The sequence below is a fragment of the Podarcis erhardii genome (genome assembly GCF_964252035.2).
Source record: "Podarcis erhardii genome assembly, chromosome: 7".
NCBI lineage: Eukaryota > Metazoa > Chordata > Lepidosauria > Squamata > Lacertidae > Podarcis > Podarcis erhardii.
The window spans coordinates 82621698-82643327 of record NC_138511.1 but is presented as its reverse complement, the minus strand read 5'-3'; the positions used below and the strand labels follow the sequence as shown (position 1 = coordinate 82643327).

General features: G+C 43.5%; 1 protein-coding gene across 2 annotated transcripts; it reads right to left on the bottom strand.

The window, feature by feature from the left end:
* Positions 1–5393: 5393 nt before the first annotated feature.
* On the bottom strand, positions 5394–17269 carry PRR19 (proline rich 19). Of its 2 annotated transcripts, none has more exons than XM_081868879.1 (4): positions 16954–17269; positions 12127–13107; positions 9087–9256; positions 5394–7134 (listed from the first exon to the last, which is right to left on the bottom strand). In XM_081868879.1, exons 2-4 carry the CDS (start codon positions 13091–13093, stop codon positions 5956–5958), a joined length of 2316 nt encoding a protein of 771 aa, XP_081725005.1. In that variant the 5' UTR covers positions 13094–13107; positions 16954–17269; the 3' UTR covers positions 5394–5955. The 2 variants fall into 2 exon arrangements, with proteins under 2 accessions (XP_081725005.1, XP_081725004.1); XM_081868878.1 differs by lacking the exon at positions 16954–17269 and adding an exon at positions 14360–15040.
* Between the last annotated feature and the right edge of the window lie 4361 nt (positions 17270–21630).

Sequence of the window (21630 nt, the reverse complement as noted above, 5' to 3'; positions counted from 1 at the left end):
CACTCAGGGCTGATTTCCTTCAGAATGGATAGGTTCGATCTTCTTGCAGTCCATGGGTCTCTCAAGAGTCTCCCCCAGCACCATAATTCAAAAGCATCAATTCTTCGGTGATCAGCCTTCTTTATGTTCCAGCTCTCATTTCCATACATCACTATTGGCAAAACCATAGCTTTAACTATACGGACCTTTGTTGGCAAGGTGATGTCTCTGCTTTTTAAGATACTGTCTAGGTTTGTTGGGGGGGGGGTAGACCTGCATTTTAAATGCATGGTGTAGATGTGATCTTATAGTGAAAGAATCAACTCTCATCTGTTGCTCATTGAAGCTGTCTACATGCTATAGCAGCCACACCCTCCGAGTGGCTTTGACTGGCCGGCTAAGCCAGAAGAGAGTAGCTGATGGGTCTCAAACCTTGGTTAGGTACTTCACCTGCATGCAAAGGCAGGCTCTGGTAGATTGAGTGGATGTGACCAATATTGGGTCCAATGGACAGGAAGGCGGTTTCTACACATGCTGTAGAGGGAAGTGAGGGGCCCGTGGGACTCTTCAACCTGGGAAGATAGCCCATCTAAGAAAAGTGAAAACATGTGACTCTAAACCTCCACTGCCTTGCAGAATATCTTCAGATGAAGAAAAGGTTAAGGAGTAAACCCTACACAAAATTGGAGTGGAGTCCCTAAGATGGTCCCTAAGTGGAGTCCCTAAGATGTGTGCCTCCTTCTGACACCTCCTGCAGCCAAACTGGTGCCAAATGCTCTGCCTTCCTTTGGACCACATTAGGGGGGGCAAGAAGCAGGGTCTTGTCATCTAGGTGGTCCAATACACAGTACCCACGTGCGCCCCACAGAGGTTATTTTGGTGCTGCTGTCTCTCTTGAGACGAATGCCAACAACAACAATAGCGAGAGTGTCATGGCTTGCATGCAGAAGGTCCCCAGCATCACCTGCGAAAAGGGATCAGGTGGCGAGCGATGCTTGGAGAGACCTTGATGTGCCTGACATCTTGGAGAGTATCTACCAGTTGAGAGTAGAGAAGCTAGTCCAGTAAGGCTAATGGGGTACTGCACTACCAACCTCATTCTGCCTTCAGCTGGCCCTCACCCTTCTTTCTTACAGCCAATCATGGGAACAGAACTGCCTGCCAGCTTCTTCCTCGTCAGTTTAGGGAAGTTTTTAATGTTTGAAGTTTTATTCGGTCTTTAGTCTTCTTTTGGGTTAGGGTTAGGGCTGCCCAGGGTGCCTGGGGAAACCCAGCCAGATGGGCAAGGTAATAATAATAATAATAATAATAATAATAATAATAATAATAATAATAGACTATGTTGCCCTTGCAGAACTCAACAGGCAGGAGAATGATGAAACTAAAATTGTTTGGCTCTACCTGTTTTTGTCTAAGGCTCTGTCCATTGTTGGGCTTCCTGCCTTCTGCCCCACAAGTACCCTTGAGCAATGACCATCACTGAGTCCAACCTTGACACAAGGAAGCTTTACATATAAATATATTCTTTTTAAATAATAATAATAATAATAATAATAATAATAATAATAATAATACAGTTCTTAACCTCGGGTTAAGAACTTAATTCATTCTGGAGGTCCGTTCTTAACCTGAAACTGTTCTTAACCTGAAGCACCACTTTAGCTAATCAGGCTTCCCGTTGTTGCTGCCGTGCGATTTCTGTTCTCATCCTGAAGCAAAGTTCTTAACCCAAGGTACTATTCATCATTTTGTCATAAGTGAGTCTGACGGCGAAAAGATGAAATATGGGGGCGGGGAGAGGAAAAGACGCGAGTGGGAATGCCTTGAAGAATATTTAAAGAAAGATGGCATCAAAGTAAACTGGTAATAGGATGAGCCTATGATCAGCAAAAGACAAGACAAATGATGAGAAAGGATGGGAAAGGAAATGTAACAAAACAAAGAATGTGAAATACAATGTTAGGGAAGGATAGGTTAGGAAGTCCATATATATAAATATATTCTACACATGCTCTGGGGCACTCTTATTATTACTGAGCTGCGTGCAATTTTATTTTTCCGAGCTGTTGTTAATAGTGAAATGCTGCAATCGGAGACATTGTTGCCTCACTGGTACAGGAAGCCTCACACATGATCAAGCCTAAGGAAACTAGATTATTCTAGGCATGCTAATGCTGGCTATTTCTGGGTTTGGATAGCCTAGCTGGAAATGTAACCTCTGCAGGGAACGGCTGATATTATACAACGAATCTGATCTGGTTTGTTAAAGTGAAAATAGATGGCGGGGCTGGAGAAAGGGTTGAATTGGGATTTTCAAGTAGTGAACTGGGCATTCCCAACTGAATTTTATTAACACATGCCTTTCCAGGCTTATTTTTCCAGAGAGGAAAAGCAGAGTGATTCTAGCTTACTTACCTCTGTCTGAAATTTTCTGGGCATAGAGAAGGATCAGCAAAACCATGAGGATAAAATGTAGTCACCAGTTCTGGACACTGTATACCCCGGGCAGATGATGACTCTTTTGTGTGTTGCTGAACTCATGCATAAAACTGAGCTCAGACAACTGAGAAATCTATATATGTAACGATAATACAGCAAAATCTAGCAGTGTCCGAGAAAAGACAAACTAATCCAAACCAATGACGTCAACGTTTGTAGGGAAGGCTTCTGTAAAGAAGCATGGACACTCACTAAGCAGTGTTTAATTGACTTGAACAAATTAGCATCTCAGCCTTTACTTCAAAGAGCTCAGGGCTACTATACACATGTATTCCATTTTAACTTCGTAACAACCTAGCAAAAAGGGATAATAGTCACTAACTCTATGAGTGAATACCATAGTAAGGTAAAGGGACCCCTGATCATTAGGTTGTCGTGACCGATTCTGGGGTTGTGGCACTCATCTCGCTTTATTGGCCGAGGGAGCCGGCGTACAGCTTCCGGGTCATGTGGCCAGCATGACTAAGCCGCTTCTGGCGAACCAGAGCAGCGCACGGAAACGCCGTTTACCTTCCCGCCGGAGTGGTACCTATTTATCTACTTGCACTTTGACGTGCTTTCGAACTGCTAGGTTGGCAGGAGCAGGGACCGAGCAACAGGAGCTCACCCCATCATGGGGATTCGAACCGCCGACCTTCTGATCGGCAAGTCCTAGGCTCTGTGGTTTAATCCACAGCGCCACCTGTGTCCCTGTGAATACAATACACCATGGTAATTGTGAAACTAACATTTAATTCCCTCCTCTGAGACATCTCTGACAACTTATCCAATCACCGATGATATAATGTTCTATATCTCTCCCCCTTCCAAGCCATCACTGATGAATGTTTTGGTAATCCTTATGACATCCTGGAAGGAGGGCTATTAATCTTAGATCCATCTTACAGATGGGCATGGGGATGCTGAGAATGAGGTGAACTGTAACTTATGCCAGCTAGTGAATTTGTGACTGAAGTGAGATTTGAACCTGGAACCTAAGAATTGAGTAGCATTAGTTTCACTGGATTAAAGCAGTGGTGTGTGATCTTTTGCAGCTGAAAAACACGCTGTACTAAGACGACCAAAGCAATGACGACTTCCAAAAGCAATGAGACTAGGTACTCAATTTTCTTGGCATGGAAATGAGTTAAGGACTAACTCCTGCAATTTCCTTTGTTTGGGCTAGTATTTTGCATCAATTGTCCTCTTAGCAATTTCCCCTCCCCCCCCCAAAGTTATTGCTGTGAAGGTCTGTGCTTTCAGCATAATTTAGGAAATAATTTGTTCCACGTTGCACACTGGTGTAGAGGAATGGGAGTGGGCATACCAAAGGTGAATTAGAAAATGTTTGCTTACTATGCAAAGAAAGCCAAGCTAAAGGAACAGCAACCACCTACAGGCAGAATCTGCTAATATGATAGCACAGAGACTCAGAGTATGCATTTGGAAGAACATCATCTAATCATCCATGAAAGCAAAGCAATCAGGGACAAAAATGTCACATTCCTTTTGCTAATATTGACAGGGGCTTGACAATAATCTCTATTATCTAGGTGTATCTGCACCAATTCGTTTCGGGTCATTGGTTTTTGGAAATCTTGGGAATATGCACCCCGTATCAGTTAAAACATGAGAAGAGTTCTGCTGGGTCAAACCAAAGGCCCATTTATTCCAGAAACTTGTTCTCACCAGGATCAACCTGATGCATTCAAACAGGACCCGAGTGCAACAATACACTTCCCATCTGAGATTTCCAGCAATGGTTATGCAGTGACATATTGTTTTCAACCATGGAGGCAGAGCAGAGGTATATCCACCACCCTGAGGGGGACAAATTTAATAGTTTTCACTATGAGCTCTGTGAAGTACTTTCTTTTGCCTGTTCCAATTTTTCCAAAATTCAGCTTCACAACATTGGTTTTCAGAACGGTGCTATATTGACAGTTTTCATTTTGATCCCTTTTCCTAGTGATCCCTAACATGGAATTTGCCTTTCTCCCAACTGCTGCACGCTGGGGTTGACATCTTCACTGAGCTATCCACTAAAACCCCAAGGTCTCATTCCCGCGCAGTCACTGCCCGTTCAGACCTCATTAGTGTACATATGAAATTAGGATTTTTTTGCCCCAATGTGCATCGCTTTACGCTTGCTTGCGCTGAATTTTCATTTACCATTTTACTGCTCACTCACTCAGTTTGGAGAGATCCGTTGGGAGCTCTTCACGGTCTCTTTTTGTTTTAACCACCCTGAACAATTTGGGATCATCAGCAAGCTTGTCTATCTCACTGTTGCCCTCTAGCTCTAGACTATTCATGAACAAGTTAAAAAGCGCAGGTCGCAATAAGAATCCTTGGCGGGGAAGAGATTCCACTTTCTACATCCCTCCATTGGAAGAATTGTCCATTCCTACTTTCTGCTTCTTTTTCCTTAACCAGGATCTGTAAGAGACCTCTCCTTTTATCCCATTATTCGATTGCTAAGCTTACTCAGGATGAGTGTTTGGTGAGGTAACTTTGTCAAAAGCCTTTTAGAAGTCTACATACACGGTGTTGACCAGATCACCTCTAACGTTTGCTGGCATTCTCAAGAGAACTCTAAAGGGTCAGTAAAATAAGACGGTACTTCGCAAATGGCCATTCGCCTCCAGGATTCTTCGTATGGAGGTTAGTAACTAAGCAGGTACCAACTACCGCAATGTCTTTCGTTTCTTTATAGTAAGAACTTTCTGGTAGGTAGGCCCTTCTCCCTCCCAATAATGTTTTCAGCAATGTTATCAGAGTAACCAAACAAAAGCAAAACAACGTATGCCAAAGAACAGTTCGTGATCACAAGAGGATGCAGCTCATGTAGAGAAGGAACTATGTGAATAGCATCACAGGCATAATGCAAAGCAAAAATGTAAAGTTAGCACAGAGGGGTAGTAAAGAACTTCACATTCAACTTTTATGATTCAGATTTATTTTTATTCCTACACTAGCAAAACATTCGAGACCTCAGTTAATTCCCTTCTCTCTCTTAAAAAAAGAAAAAGCGAAGGAACAGTTTTACTCTCTTGAAATATGGCAATCTAATGGAAACAGGTGACTTCATCCCGTGTGTCTTGTTGGGTACACTGAGACAACAAACCCACGCTTCATGTTTGTAAAGGATGGGCTGTCACACCCGGAATAGAAAGAGAAAAGTTTTGTGCCTTCTAAGTGGCCCAAAACAAATGTGCTTTAAATAAAAAGAAATCACAGAACTATGCGAGTGTGTGATTGCACACACGCCACACAGAATGCCGAGAACTGTAGCTTGTTAAAAGTGTCGGAAATGGAAGCTCTGTGAGGGGTGAACTACAGTTCTCTGGATTCTTGGGGAGGTGTGTTGTGATTTTAGGTAAGAAGTAGCAAATGGCCCTTTCCAAGCGATCACCTTGGCTTTCCTTTTCATACCAATCAAGCATCCACTCGTTTTCCAAGCCTCTCTCATTCAGAAATTTGGCTCCTCACACCCTTTCAGTACAACTTCATTCGGGGGAAAGCCCAGGGCTCCGGGGTGGACTGTCCCAACAGATGGCCTTGCAAGGCGCAGTCAGGGGAGTTCCTGTTCTCTAGAGCCTCGGAGGGGGGAAAATACGACATAGGCAGCTGCTGGAAAAACTGCAGCTGCTGCTGGGCTTCTTCCATTTGAAGCAGCCGCTTCAGGTCACGAGTCTGGCTCCCGGATCTGGAGCACCCTTTGTCTCTGTTTCTTTGCATTCTTTCGGAGGCCTCTGCCAGTCTGCAGAAGTGGTAACTCTGTGAGGTTCTCCCTTGCTCTACAGAGACTTTCTGGCAGAAGGCTCTGGGTTTTGCCAGTACAGAGAACAACCCAGTCCCATGTGGTGGGTGTTTACTGAGCCTATATCTGTCTTGCTGAGGGTTTTGCCTGTAGGAAGAGCAGTGCTGCTGTGGGACGATGCTGTACAGCTGAAGAAACTCATTTGGCTGCCCTTGTTCTGAATTCAGCTCTCTGGAAGCGGCTGGCTGGTGAGCCAGACAAGGGTAGCCCAGAGCTTGGGACACGGGGAGTTTGGCTCCCGTACTGGGCGCTTTAGGGCTCCAGATGCTTCTTAAGACATCAAAGGACGTCTGAGACTCAGAGGCAGCTCTCTCCGTGGGCCTGAGCCCCAAATCCAGAGGCTGGCAACTGCACGGCTCCTGAGAAGGATGCGGGCTGTGGAATGGAGCGGGCTCCATCTCTAGTAAATTCCATTGATCTGGGCTTAATTCATAGACACAGGAATGTTGCTGGGGATCAGTCAAGAAGTAATGGCTGGCGCCTTTGCCATCCATGCTCAGATTGACTGAACTCAAGGAATCATAGGTAGCAAAAGGCAGGCAATGCCTTTTGGAAGCACTCTTCTTTGTGTGTAGTCTACTGTCTACTTCAGACCTCTCTTGCCTGCTTCTGGACTCACAGAAGGCTTCCCCTAGTCCTTGCTCCCAACGCCGAGCAGTTCTGAATAAAGAATCATGCAAAATATGTTGTTCCTCTGCAGCAAAGGAGCTCCTGGCTAAATTCACATGCTGGGAAGGTGCAGATGAAAGATGGGAGTGTGGCTGAACTGCTGTCAAGTGAAAGCTGTGCCGGCTAAATGCCTGTGGCTCAACAAAGGATCTGAAGTCTTCTCTTTGGGTGGTCTTCTCTTCTGCCTGCATAGGGAAACAACCAGAAGTAGGCAAGATAAAGGAAAGAGCATGATTAGATAGGGACAGATTATCTCTGCTTCTCAGTGGAATGTATATACTTCTGACATGCTCTTACAAATGTTCCATTTCAACTTCTAAGGCTAATTTTGATTCATCCCACACTAAGCCAATTCTAAAGGCTTCTGGGATAAGTAAAAAAACAACAGATCAAGGCTAGATCAACATCTTCCTGATGGTGGGTTGGAACCCAGTAGAGCTTTGCGGCTCTTGTACTTTTGGTAGCTAGCAAGAATATTGCTGCATAAAAGGAGCCAAACAGAGTAGGATCTCTGGATCAGAAGATGAAAATGACCTGCTGTGGGGGCCCCCAAATAAAAACTACTGATGCAATGTGACCTTTTGTGAATGCCTGGGAACAACTGGATGAAATCGGCTTAGGTATTTGGCAAGTTTTGAAGTTAATCTCGGTACCATTAACCTCCCATCCTAGAACAAATAGTGCTCATAACAGCCTGGTAGTCTGACATGCAATGTTCTTTGGCAAAGGATTTGGTGAGAGGGCAACTGAGCATCCTCCTTGGGTATGTCTACTGTCAATGGATTTATTTGTAATCACACTCCTAGGACAATCAGCCCAAAGTGCTTAAGAGGATGTGATGTTTCCAGCTGTCCGCTTGCGGCAAACTGAGGGCTGCTTCACACACTGCATGTTCACATGGGCATAAAAACCGGGATGTGGTCTTGAAGCCATTCTTAAATGGACACTTAAACCTGGAACTCAGAGTGTGGTCTGAAGGCACAAGAGGCCACCATCCTCCTGGGGACAAGCAGGTTTGAGTGACTTGATATCGATACCAGGAATGGTCCAAGAACAGAAAAATTAAAGTCAGTCTGTGAGCACTTAGAAAAGGATGCCGTGATTACTAAGACCTAGTATGGGTTTTTCAAAAACAAATCATGCCAGATGAATTTAATTTCTTTTATTCTGATAGAGTTACAAGCTTTGGGGATCAAGGGAATGGTGTGGACGTAGTGTATCTTGATTTCAGTAAGGCTTTTGACAAAGTCCCCCATGATATTCTTGAAGAGAAGCTGGTAAAATATGGGCTGGATGTGTACAGAGGAGGGTGACCAAGATGATAAAGGGAAACCAAGCCTTATGAGGAACAGTGGAGGGAATTGGGTATGTTTAGCCTGGTAAATAATGAGATATGATAGCTATCCTCAAATATCTAAAGGGCTGTCACATGGAGAATGGAGCGAGCTTGTTCTCTCCCACTCTGGAGGGTAGGATTCAAACCAATGGCCTCAAGTTTCAAGAAAGGAGATTCTGATTAAACATCAGGAAGAATTTTCTGACAGTAAGAGCTGTTTGACAGGTCCACCAAGGGCAGTAGACTCTCCTCCCTTGAAGGGTAGTAAACAGAGGTTGGATGGCCATCTGTCACGAATGATCTACTCTAGATTCCTACATTGCAGGACTAGATGACCCTTGAGGTACCTTCCAACTCTACAATTCTATGATTACTACATGTACACTACCTTTGTTTCCTTCCTTCCTTCCACGGAAGGAAGGCAGGATATACAGGGTGAGTCCTTTAAAAGAGGCCCCGTGGATACAGAGTACACATGTTCCACGGGGCCTCTTTTAAAAGACTCACCCTGTATATGTAAGAAAATAAATAAAAATATTTTTTTACAGCTCAAATACATCTATAATGTGGGATGTTTTAATGTATTTCCCCCACTTGCTTTCAATGTATTTATGTGGGTTTGGTTTTGTGTCTTTCTGGAAGTCACCTTGAATTGCCGTGGCAGAGAAAAACTGACAATAAATTTAATAGTAATAATGATGATGATGATAATAATAATAATAATACCTTCCCAGTGTTTAAACACATTCTTTTCAAACCAACCTGACCTTTCAAACTATCCTAACACATTCTAATGCTCACCATTCTTATAACTGTATGTACAGGACAGGGAGAAAAACTACTTGGGAAGAATTGTGCTTGTCCTCTCTGCTTTTTCAGAGAAATCTCCTGGTCAGAGTTTCTGCTGCCATTGCTAGACATCTGTTCCAATAGCAACTCTTTCTGGTCCCTGTCAGGTGGGCTCTTGAAATCTGAATGAGGACAGAACAAATGAACACACAAAATCCCATGTGGAATCAAAAGCTTACAAATGTGAGTAAGGGCAAAGTTAATTTGTCCTTCGGGAGGATGACATACAAGTCCATTAAGCTGTGCAAAGCAATGCAGCAGGGTAGGGAGAGGTGGAAATTAAAAAAAGACAAGTCCCTGCAGCGAGAAGCTTACTGTCTATATTTTGACAGTGAGGGAGAAGAGGTAGAAATCCAGGGGACGAATTAACTTTGGAGTGGCTGAGGGTAGTGGTGAAACGATGGTCACAGGCAAGGATATATCAGGAAGTAAAAGCAAAAAGGAATAAAGGATGGGGCAATGCTAGGATTCACCCCAGTTTTAAAAATTGATTTATTGACAAAATACAACGTAGTAAGTAAATCAAGTACGTTCCAAGGATTTTCAGTGACTGTAGCCTAATCCCCCACAAAATACCAGAAATGAGGTTCAAGTGAACCAGCTCCCTCCACAGTGTAACATGGGGTGGTGGGGCGAGGGGGGGGGAGCTGACAAGTTGTAAGCTTCTGTTGACATAGCTGAGAAAGGGAAACCTCACTTTCTCAAAATGATCTTTTTGTCATTATGCCCCTACTACTCTAGTGCGTTGCGTAATGCGTTTTGATAATGCACAAAGATCCAATGAACCTTTTCAAGTACAGTGGTACTTCTGGTTAAGAACGCAATTCGTTCTGGAGGTCCGTTCTTCGCCTGAAACTGTTCTTAACCTGAGATACCACTTTAGCTAATGGGGCCTCCCGCTGCCACCACGCCACTGCTGCGCGATTTCTGTTCTCATCCTGAAGCAAAGTTCTTAACCAGAGGTTAGCGGAGTCTGTAACCAGAAGCGTCTGTAATCTGAAGCATCTGTAACCTGAGGTACCACTGTAAAACGAGACCCAGATTTCCAGAGCAACGCTATTGCCCTGGGTGTGGCACTGCCAATAATGCTGCAAAATATATTAAAATTGTCCAGTAGCACATTAGAAACCAACTAAGTTTGTTCTTGGTATAAGCTTTCATGTGCATGCACACTTCTACGGATACACTGAAACAGAAGTCACCAAACCCTTATACATAGTGGGAGGGTGGGGGTGAGATCCTGTAACGCCAAAGGATAAAGGTAAAGGGACCCCATACCATTTGGAGATAAGCGGTTGCAGCGCTTATCTCGCTTTATTGGCTGAGAGAGCAGGCATACAGCTTCCGGGTCATGTGGCCAGCATGACTAAGCAGCTTCTGGCGAACCAGAGCAGCATACGGAAACGCCGTTTACCTTCCCGCAGGAGCGGTACCTATTTATCTACTTGCACTTTGACGTGCTTTTGAACTGCTAGGTTGGCAGGAGCAGAGACCGAGCAACAGGAGCTCACCCCGTCGCAGGGATTCGAACCAGTGACCTTCTGACTGGCAAGTCCACCCGCGTCCCTTAACGCCAAAGGATAAATGGACATAAATCTGATATCAGGAATCCCAAGACAGAGAAGCCCGTAGGAGAACAATCTTCCAGGACATTCAATACAGGATCTCAAAGCAGCTGTCTTATTACAAAAGAATTTCAGAAACAGACTTGAAAGAGAAGTTGCTGAATTACAACTTATCACTAAACTGAAAACTATGGAGAGACCTGGTCTTAATAGAGATATTGGATTCCTGTCCCATTACATATGCTAATCATCTACATACTATCCCTTGCTTTTTCCTCTAGAACTAATTGCAGTCGTTAACAGTCATCAATAGGTTTACCATACCCATTGAGTCAATCACCCATCTCCTACTAGCCTCCTGAAAAAACCCCATCCCACCCTCACACTATATATAAGGGTTTGGTGACCTCTGCTTCAGTGTATCTGAAGAAGTGTGCATGCACACGAAAGCTAATACAGCAGTATCTTGGGTTACAGACGCTTCAGGTTACAGACTCAGCTAACCCAGAAACAGTACTTCTGGTTAAGAACTTTACTTCAGGATGAGAACAGAAATCGTGTAGCGACAGCAACGGGAGGCCCCATTAGCTAAAGTGGTGCTTCAGGTTAAGAACAGTTTCAGGTTAAGAATGGACCCCCGGAATGAATTAAGTTCTTAACCCGAGGTACCACTGTACTAAGAACAAACTTAGTTGGTCTCTAAGGTGCTACTGGACAATATAATTTAGACTGCATCAGACCAACACGGCTACCTACCTGAATCTGGAATAATGCTGCATTTAGCTCCCTGAACAGTAAAGGAGGGTTCAGGTTGCCTTCAGCAGTGAAGGAGGTCAGGCCACCATGAAAAGTTTTAAAGCTGGCTGTGGCCTAATTTAGTGCAGTCTTCTGCAACTATCGGTTGAGGCCTCTGTTAGTGTCAGTTCAACCCAGTGCTAATGGAGGTGGAGGGGTGAACAAGAAAAAGCCCCCCAAAATGGGAGAGATTGGGCAAAGAAAAGGAAAATGTGCTATGCAGTCCTACAATGTGCTCAATTTGGGTTCAGATTTCTACCATCATAGGATCTGACTCCACCCACCATCTAACCTTTTCCATGTGAAATAAGCCCTTAATAGGAAAAGCTCCCCAGCCCAGCCCTGAATATGAAAGACGATGAGAAGCCTGTGAAGAAAAACATCTGAGAAAGTGCAGGATTTTTTTTAAAGTCCATTCCTCACTTGCTTGTGTGGTCTTTAAAGAATGGTGGCCAAAAGAAAAAGCAGGACTTCTACACTCCCCCCCCCCCACTATTGCAATATTTCACAAAACTGCTCGTTTTCAATAATATTTATGGCAAATGCTGCATGCCAAACAGCTGCTTAGCTTGAGCCAAGCTGCTTGACACAGTTCATACTTATGCTGTATGTAGCCTCAGCAAGCCCCTTACCTGCATGGGCCGTCTCAGTGTTACAACCACCTGCAGACTTCTTGAGCAGCGCCAAGGCAGATAAATCTGGGAGTGTTTTCTTCTGTTCCAGCAGGATATTGATAACAGCCTGACGTGTTTCCCTGATTAAGTTACGCCCAGGGAATATTGCCTTGAGGTCCAAGAGTTTTTGCAGGTCCTGGGCTAATTCCCTTACTGGAGATTTGCCTTTGCCTGACTCCGTTTCTGCTGTGGGGACGGGAGGGACGTTTTCCTTTTCATTCAAATCCATCAAGGCATTGCCCTGAAAAGGCTCAGTTTCCAAACCCTCTTGATTGAACTCCACAACCGCAGGTGCAGCTAAAGGCTGGGATGCACCTGGAGTGGCCACAGGATGCTGTGTAATCGATGTAGAGTCCTTATTCACTCCACATGGGTCCTTTCCACTGGATCTCAACTGATCACTGGGAATAGATTTCTGATCAGCGTCACAGGACTGGATCTCTTCTTCCAGCAACATCTCCATGCCACTGTCTCTTTGTATAGGAGTGATCTCCAGGACCTCTTGCTCAGCTCTGGGGCTCAACAATCTCTCTATGTTAAGTGATTTCACCTCCCTGTTAAACATGCCAAAGGGCTGAGAGAGTCTATTCTGCGTTATAATCAGAGGTTTGGCAACACAGCTTCCTTTGATGGGTCTGATGGGAGTCGACTTAGCACAGGTGTTAAACTGGGAGCTCCAGAAAGGGGGCAGCGTCTTCTGTAGCGTCCTGCGGTTGGGCCTTTGTTCTGGGATCCTATCGGTAGCATTTCTGCCGAACTTGACATAGTTGCGCTCTCGTCTTGTTCGGCGGCGTTTGACCCTGACAGATTTCTCCTCAATGCTATGCTGCTCTGTTGGGGATGCTCTCAGGTGATGGGAAGAACAGGGTAAGCCAGAGCTGGCTGAAGTCTCCTTTCTTTCTTCTCCCTTGCCACAAGGATTCATACTGAAAGGAGCTCCTGAGAATAAGCAGATACAATGGGAAACAGCACCCAAGATGCTAGGTTTAGATTCTCACCTGGGAAAGTAACAGACATGAAACTGAGGCTAAAGCTGCTGTCCCAGCAGTCCTACATCCCTTGGTTTTTGTCTGTGGGCTGGCATAGGTTTGTATGTTATTATACACACATGCACAGAGTAGGGCCATAGTTCAGGGGTAGAGCAACTGCTATGCATGCAGAAAGTTCCAGACATCTCCAGACAGGGCAGGGAATGTTCTCATCTGAAATGTTGGAGAGGCATGGCCAGTCAGTGTTTAGAGAGCTAAATGGACCAATGGGTCTAACTCATTACCAGGTAGATTCTTATGTTCCTATATACCCACAGAAGTGATGGTATGCATAAATCACATATTTGATGAAGTTACAGATAGGTAGCCGTGTTGGTCTGCCATAGTCAAAACAAAACAAATTCCTTCCAGTAGCACCTTAAAGACCAACTAAGTCAGTTCTTGGTATGAGCTTTCGTGTGCATGCACACTTCTTCAGATACACTGCAGTGTATCTGAAGAAGTGTGCATGCACACGAAAGCTCATACCAAGAACTGACTTAGTTGGTCTTTAAGGTGCTACTGGAAGGAATATATTTGATGAAGTAGACTCTAATCAATGCAAACTTATAACGCAATAAAGCTGCTAGCCTTTAAGATGCTACAAAATCCTTTGCGGTTTTAACACTACATACTAACCAGCCCTCCCAGTGTCAAAAATAAATTCAGAGTAAGATAATTCCAGGCAGAGAGGACTTCCAACAAATCATGGTGTGCTGGTCATTCTGCTGTGCCCTTGGGTGGGTGGTGTTTTCTTTCCTTTTTTTTTCTTGGCAAACTATTAATATATTTTTGTCCATCTCAACTTCAGCACCAGGCAATATTCAATTTTAAATATGTACACAATTGCAGCAATAGCCAGCAGATTTTTTTTAATATGAAAAAACCTAACACCTACCAACTGTAGGGTTTCAGAAATGAACATGGGCTCGCTGGAATGCAGCTGTAGAGTATGTGGGCCGGGTCCAGTGTTAGACCTACTTCAGAGCAGACCCACTGCAATTAATGGGCAAAAGTTGGGGCCGCTCATCTCAATGAACACAATGTTGGGTAGAACTTAGCTGGCTGCAACCACCCAAGGCCCATTCTTTTTTTTTTTTAAAAAAAAAAAAAGCCGAATAACAATTGTGCCTCTGAGAATGTACAATGCCCTTTTTACTCACCAGTGGGGCTGACCAGGGGCTCTGCTGCATCTCAACAAGGGAAACGGATAATAGCGAAGAGAGACCTCTCCTCTTATGGCATCTCCCCCTCCCCACACTTTAAACACTGATTTTTCCAACCCTCCATCTTGTCCCCAACAACCTCTTTCCTCCAACCGCCTAACAGCCTCACTCACGCCTCCCTCGCGGGAGCTGGATGGGCGGAGCAAGCACCCTGCCTCCCCTCGTGCAGAGGCGGTTGTCCTGATGCGGCTGCCCGAAGCGCGAGAAGCGCCCAGGCGACTCTCAGCCTCTTTTCCCGCGCTTCCCGAGCTACTACGGAAGCCCACGTTCCACTCCCGCCCTTGGGCTTAGCCGCGCCCCGCCCCGCTTGGCGTGGATTGGTCGTAACGCGGCACAGTTATGTGCTGATTGGCTAACAGGAAGCTATCGGTCGCTACGCTCCTGTACCACCTGGGTGGGACAGGTGAAGATGCGCTTTTGAGGGGCTGGGAGCGCAAAGGGCTGTTCTGCAATTATTAGGCGCGCCTTTTCAGTCATCCAGATAGCTCATCCCATTGCTACCCACCTCCGCCTTAAAAGCAAATGAATCAGATTCTCCAGATACTGTTATTTATTGTAATTATTTGTATGGTATATGTTTAGCTTTACACTTTTATTCTTAACGATGCCCCTCTCCCCCGCCCATGCATTTAGCAGTTCTCATTTTTACATCATTTTCCCTTTCAGGGGAAAAAGGCAGGATACAAATAAATATAATAATAATAAATGCCGACTAAAATCAGAGCCCCCATGGGTGTAGCCTGGATTTTTTGTTAGGGGGGCAGAACCGACGTGATTGGTCACTCAGTTAAATATTTCTATTGTTTTGCTTTATGGGGGGGGGGAGCAGCTGCCCCCCTTGGCTACACCTATGAGAGTCCCTTCCCTTATTTTATTTTTTTAAGCGTGCTTCTTTTCTGCCAAATGACAAAACAAACCATTTCTCGAACTTGATTCACAATGCACCAAGCCTCATTATTTATCACTCTGCCTCGTGAATTTAATATTGTCTAGCAAAACAGGACGTGGCCTCTCTGCTCCATAAACAATGGGAATTTCAACAGGTACAGCTCTTCCCCCACCTTCTAGTTGTGCATCTTCTGACATACCCTCTTTGCATTGTAATTATAGCTGGGGGCTTGTAGCAGTCTGCCCCCTTTCCCCAAGCTTTTCTTTTTTAAAATAATAAAAAACGGGTTGGGAGACCCATGCTGAAACCTTCAACTCATGGTTAGAGATTACATGTGGAGAAAAGTTTGCAGGCAGTAGTCTGCCCAACTGTTCACTAAGCAGTAAACCTGTTTGCACCATTTAGTTTTCTGCCCACTGAATGGCAAGGTACTGTACTGAATAACTGGCAAGCACTGCAAAACATGAGCGTAGCCAGGATTTTTGTTGGGGCGGCAGGATTTTTGTTAGGGGACAGAACCAATGTGATTCATCAGTTAGCTATTTCTATTGTTTTACTTGATCTAGGGGGGGCAGCTGCCCGCCTGCCCCCCCTGGCTACACCCATGCTGCAAATATTTTATTAATACAGTTAAATAACTTTGCATATACTAGACTCTCCTATCTATGCTTAAATTCTAACTCAGGCAGAGAACCTGGGGTAAAATGCAGCCCCTCACTCCCAAGCATCTATCTGGCCCTTGGGACTGTCCCCAGGCCACAGACACCCTGCCTTGCGATATCCTCTCTGCCCAGATCACAACCCTCACCAGCTCTGCTTTACATCCCTGAGTATTTTTGCCTGGCTAGAATTTGTTTTTGCACTCTGGTGATGCTCCTTGCTTGTCTGGATGGAGGACAGAGAGAGGGGTGTCCGAGTGTGTGTAGAAATAAGCTTGCTGTAAAAATGTAAAATTTACATACAGTCATTGCTTTTCCACTTTGGCTTTTGGCCTGACCCACCAGTGGCATGTGGGGACGCTGGTGGCGCTGTGGGTTAAACCACAGAGCCTAGGACTTGCCGATCAGAAGGTCAGCAGTTCGAATCCCCGCGACGCGGTGTGCTCCCGTTGCTCGGTCCCTGCTCCTGCCAACCTAGCAGTTCAAAGCACTGGTGGGGAAGGTAAACGGCATTTCCGTGTGCTGCTCTGGTTTGCCAGAAGCAGCTTAGTCATGCTGGACACATGACCCGGAAGCTGTCTGCGGACAAATGCCGGCTCCCTCAGCCTATAGAGTGATATGAGTGCACAACCCCAGAGTCGGTCACGACTGGACCTAATGGTCAGGGGTACCTTTACCTTTACCTTTACCTTTACCAGTGGCATGTAGCCCTTGGAATTTGCCCCAGAAAGGAAGGTGGCCTTCTGGCTGAAAATGCTTCCCCACTAGGAAAAGGTTGGGAATTTGATCTAAGGTGTGGCAAAGGATGAGATTTCTTAAAACACTTTCCCTGTGTCCTGTGAACCATTTTTTTTGTCCGTGTTGCTTTTTTACTTGCAGTGTGCATTACAATCTTGTACACATGCACATAGATAGCAGGTGAGAGAGGCTAAAAGGTGCTTTTGGAGCAGTTTGTGAAAGCACCCTAATTCAAATGCAATCACCTGGAAAAAGTCATTCCAGAGCACATATTATTCTTGCTCGTAGTAAACTGAAAGAGAGGCAGAGAAGGAAAATTACTTAGGTTATCAGACTGTGAAAATATGGGCTCTTGTGTTGCTGTTACTCTTACTGTTACAGCACAATTATATTTGGATTGGCAAGATGGAAATATTTGTAATAAACTATTAAAAAAACAACATCTCCTTGGTTTATGATGCATCTCATATTGGAATGCAGGATACTGGAAGCAAGGTTTGAGCCAATCCATTATCTGATTTTGCAACAATCACTGGTTAATCTTTTTTAAAAAAATCTAGCCCAGTGTATATCATAGTACTGAAAAAGTTTTTAGTATTTAGGGTTTTGATAATTCCTCATACCAGATATGTATACTCCTTAGTAATTTATTTCCAGAATGATCTGAACTTTGAAAAAAAATGTTTCATGCTTGGCTGTTGCTAAGATGAGTTGTCCAACTATACTAATAAAATTGAACATCGCTGTCTAGTGGGTTTAATCTTTAGATATCAATATTTGAACAATGGAAGCCTTGTTTACATATAATGATGAATATATTTTATTATCACTATAGTAATAAAAACTCAGAGCCTCCATCCAGGGTATTTAATAAATATTTTATTCAAGAGACCACAAAGGGTTATAATGCTGAGATTAACTTTCAGACCCATTAATATTTCAGTGGGCTTGTTTAGCTTCTGTTCTTTCTCTTTTTATGGCCATAGCTCAGTCTTTGCCTGATAATGCTCCAAACCAATTTCTGAAATCACAGTGCCCTCATCAGTTCCTTCTTACAGACAATCATGCAGTACTACATTAGCAATGTCCTTTAAACATTTAATGGCTTATTTCCAAAAGTACTGTGATTATTTCAATGAATTCATTTAGGATCTAGCCTTAGAAAAAGTTCAGATTTTGCAAAGCTTTGTTGACTGCTAGAAGCAGCTTTGTGGGCCAGATGTAGCCTTCAGCTTTGCTATCCCACCCTGGAGCATACAAAGTCATAAGGAAATCATGTTTTTTATGAGCACCCCCTTCTTTTCCTAGCTAATAGTAGTATCTACCTTCACCCCAACAGCTGAAGTGTTGAAATCACTCCCCATTATGCTCACTGCACTGAGTGCAATAGTTTATCTGTGATCATTTGCAATTAACCTCCTTCATAACACTGTCTTTATTGCCCCCTTGCCATGCTCACTGTCACAGTTTCTAAAGGGAGGTTTTAAGATTTTTATTCCTTATGTATAAGGGTGACAGTGACCTTGAAAACTGCACCCTGAAAAACAGGAAATATTGCGAGGCAGGTGGCTTGGCTTCAGATCACTACTGTTTTTGACCAATATCAACTGCTACCGATTTAAAAATGCAACTACCCATAAATATTCCTATTCTTAAAAGGGGGATCTAGTTATTTTAACCAGAAGTAGCTATGACACAAATTAAAACTTATTGTTGTTGTTAGTACTGTAATTGGTAGAGGGGGCAAACCAGTTCCCTTAAGTGGGACGTACTGGTCATTGCAAATTGCTGGATGAATGCTATATCAGTGCTGGAACTGAAGTCATTAGTTGGTTTTCACTACAAAGTGGTGACTTTAAAAAGCACTTTGGAAGGGGACTTTTTCCTACCCATCTTTGGATGGGCCACAGATGAAGGAAAAACCTTCCCCAACTGTTTCCTCTGTTTGGTTGGTGGAGCTGCAATGGCACCCAGTGGCCTTTTGAGATAATGCTAAAGGTTTCCATCTCATGCTTCTGGAAATATGTGCCTTTAAGAGTTGTGTGATGGAGAGGAATTTCAGATGGTCCAGATGGTCACTTCATGATGCCGCAAGCTTGAGCAGCCTTGCACCTGCTGAAGCTTTTCCTTCTACCTAACTATTAAAGACAGAAGAGCCATGTGTTTTTATTGGCCTCCTATCGAAGAGTGCTTCAGTCATTACAACTCCTTGCTCCTGTTCTGAAAAAAAAGGGGAAGCAAAGCACATGGGTCATAGCTTCAGTGTAGGCTTGTCATACGTCTGGAAAATTCCTGACATGTCCTGGTTTCCAGGTGTAAAAATGGCGCCGGATGTATGGCAACGCAATGGAAAAAACAGTGCAAACTTTTTTTTGTTTCAAACACTTCCAATTTTGGGAGGAATGAAATGTTTTTAGGAATGGAAAAAGGAGCTAGCCAGATTTGTCTGGAATGGCAATAAGCCGAGAATCAAACACCAGGTATTAATAGATAAAAGAGAAAGAGGTGGGTTTGGATTACCGGATTTAGAATTATACCATGCCGCAGCTGGCTAGTTTGGTTAAAGAAATGGATTACACTAAAAGATACAAATGTATTAGATCTTGAGGGGCACGACAACCGGTTTGGGTGGCATGCCTATCTGATATATGAAAAGGTGAAAGTGCACAAAGGTTTCTTGGGCCATGTAGTAAGAAGATCACTCTATAAAATCTGGAGTAAATACAGAGGAATTTTGGAACCCAATATACCTTTGTGGACATCACCAGTAGAAGCGCTAGCAATCAAAAGGAAAAACATGAAGGGAGACTGGCCCACTTACAGGATGTTATTAGAACCAAACAAAGAAATGCCAATCCTAAAAAAATATGAGGATATTAAACATCACCTGTCTGGTTGGCTACAGTAATTCCAACTAAACCAATAACTGAGCACAGATAAAAGAGAAGTCTTGCCAAAGAAACTTCCGCCTTTGAAAAAGAGTTAATATATAACAAGGGAAAATATATATCAAGAATGTATGAACATCTTTTAGAGTGGGAAGTGAAAGAGGAGCAGGTTAAAACATCTGTGATAAAATGGGCGCAGGACTTTGGCTACAATATTAATATGGAACAGTGGGGAATGCTATGGCAGCAAGACATTAAATTTACCTCATGTTATAATTTGAGGGAAAATACCATTAAGATGCTTTATCGATGGCCCCACACCCCGGCAAAACTCGCCAAAATGTATAAGGGAAGTTCACCAATATGCTGGCGTTGTAAAAAGGAAATAGGATCGTACTATTATATGTTGTGGACTTGTATGGTTATAAGCGAGTTTTGCAATAAAATATATGATGAATTTAAGAAATTATTTAAACTAATTTTTTTAAAAAAGGCCAGAGATTTTCCTTCTAGGAATACTGCCAATAGAAATAAAGCAAAATACAAGACCACTGCTTATGTATTCAATTACAGCTGCAAGAATACTGATAGCCAGAAGTTGGAAATGTGAAACAACAACTACAATAATAGATTGGCAATCACTCACGCTAGAGTACTTTCAATTAGCAAAGCTGACCGGAAAAGTCAGAGGAGCCCCAAATAAAAAAAAAAAAATCGGAGAATAGAGACTATTCAAAGAATATATAAGATTATATTGTAATAATGATGTTATCCTAGCAGAACTGAATGATACTTGTATATAATAAACAAATGGAATAAATATACTAGATGAATATACAGGAAGTTGTAAAACAAACTGTGCGATAAAATTAAGACAATAGAAAAAGTACAACGAGAACGATTGGAAGTTTCTTTCAGAAGACTTTATTAGAAAAGACAGGATGTTATAACCAATATTCATTTCTTATTGTTAACTCTTTTTTGCTTTTTATTTTTATTTCCTTTTTCTTCTTTCTATTATATTTTTTGTTTAATTTTGATGTAACTATTTGTAATATATACGTAAGATGATATTTTAAATCAATAAAGACGAATTTTTAAAAAAGAGGGGGGGAAACAGCGGAAACAGCTCCAAAAGCTTAAAATCAATCACATCATTGAAGTCCTTTTTCCTGCCCACTTTCCCTGTTCCCCTCATAGTCAGGGGAATATAGTATTCCTATGGAACACCTTCCCATTAGATGTCAAAGAGATAAACAACCATTGGACTTCCTGCAGACATCTGGAAAAAGAAGCCCTGTATGGGGAAGTTTTTAAATGTCTGATGTTTCTATGTGTTTTTATATTTTGTTGGAAGCTGCCCAAAGGGGCTGGGGCAACCCAGTCCGATGGATGAGGTTCAAGCCATTATTATTATTATTATTATTATTATTATTATTATTATTATTATTATTCCAGCTTTTCCTCAGTCCCAGATGTGTGGGGCGCTGCCTGTGGTGGCTACTTAATGGCAAGGGGGAAAGGTACTTTGCACATGCTCAGAGGCATGCCATCCTTTGTGACAAGTTCCCTTCAAACTCTGGTTTTCCTCCACCAGCTCTTTCTGAAGACCACCCTCCTCCTCCAGTACTACTGCGACTGGTATTCATTCCCCATGAAATCGTGGATTCCCTTCCTTGCAAGGAAACATTTTCCTCAGGATAGAAGATTCTCCGCTTTTCTACACTTGCCCCTCCCCCCACCCTCTTGCCTGAGGTAAAACCAAAAAAACCCACCACCAACGAACGCAGCGCCCTGGCGGTGAGACACCTGTACAAAAAGAGAGAGAAATTTCCCGCGCTGCCCGATGATTGGCTGCAGCTCACCAGCTCCTGTCGCTCATTGGCTCGCGCGATTTTTGGCGCCTTTTCCCTCTCGCTGAGGGAAGGAGATGGCTCTGTGGGGCTGAGCGAAAAGGCTGGGCTGTGGCGGGGAGAATTTCAGAGAGGGGCGAAGTTTAAACAGTTCCCTCGCTGCGTGTAGAGCAGGGCTGAA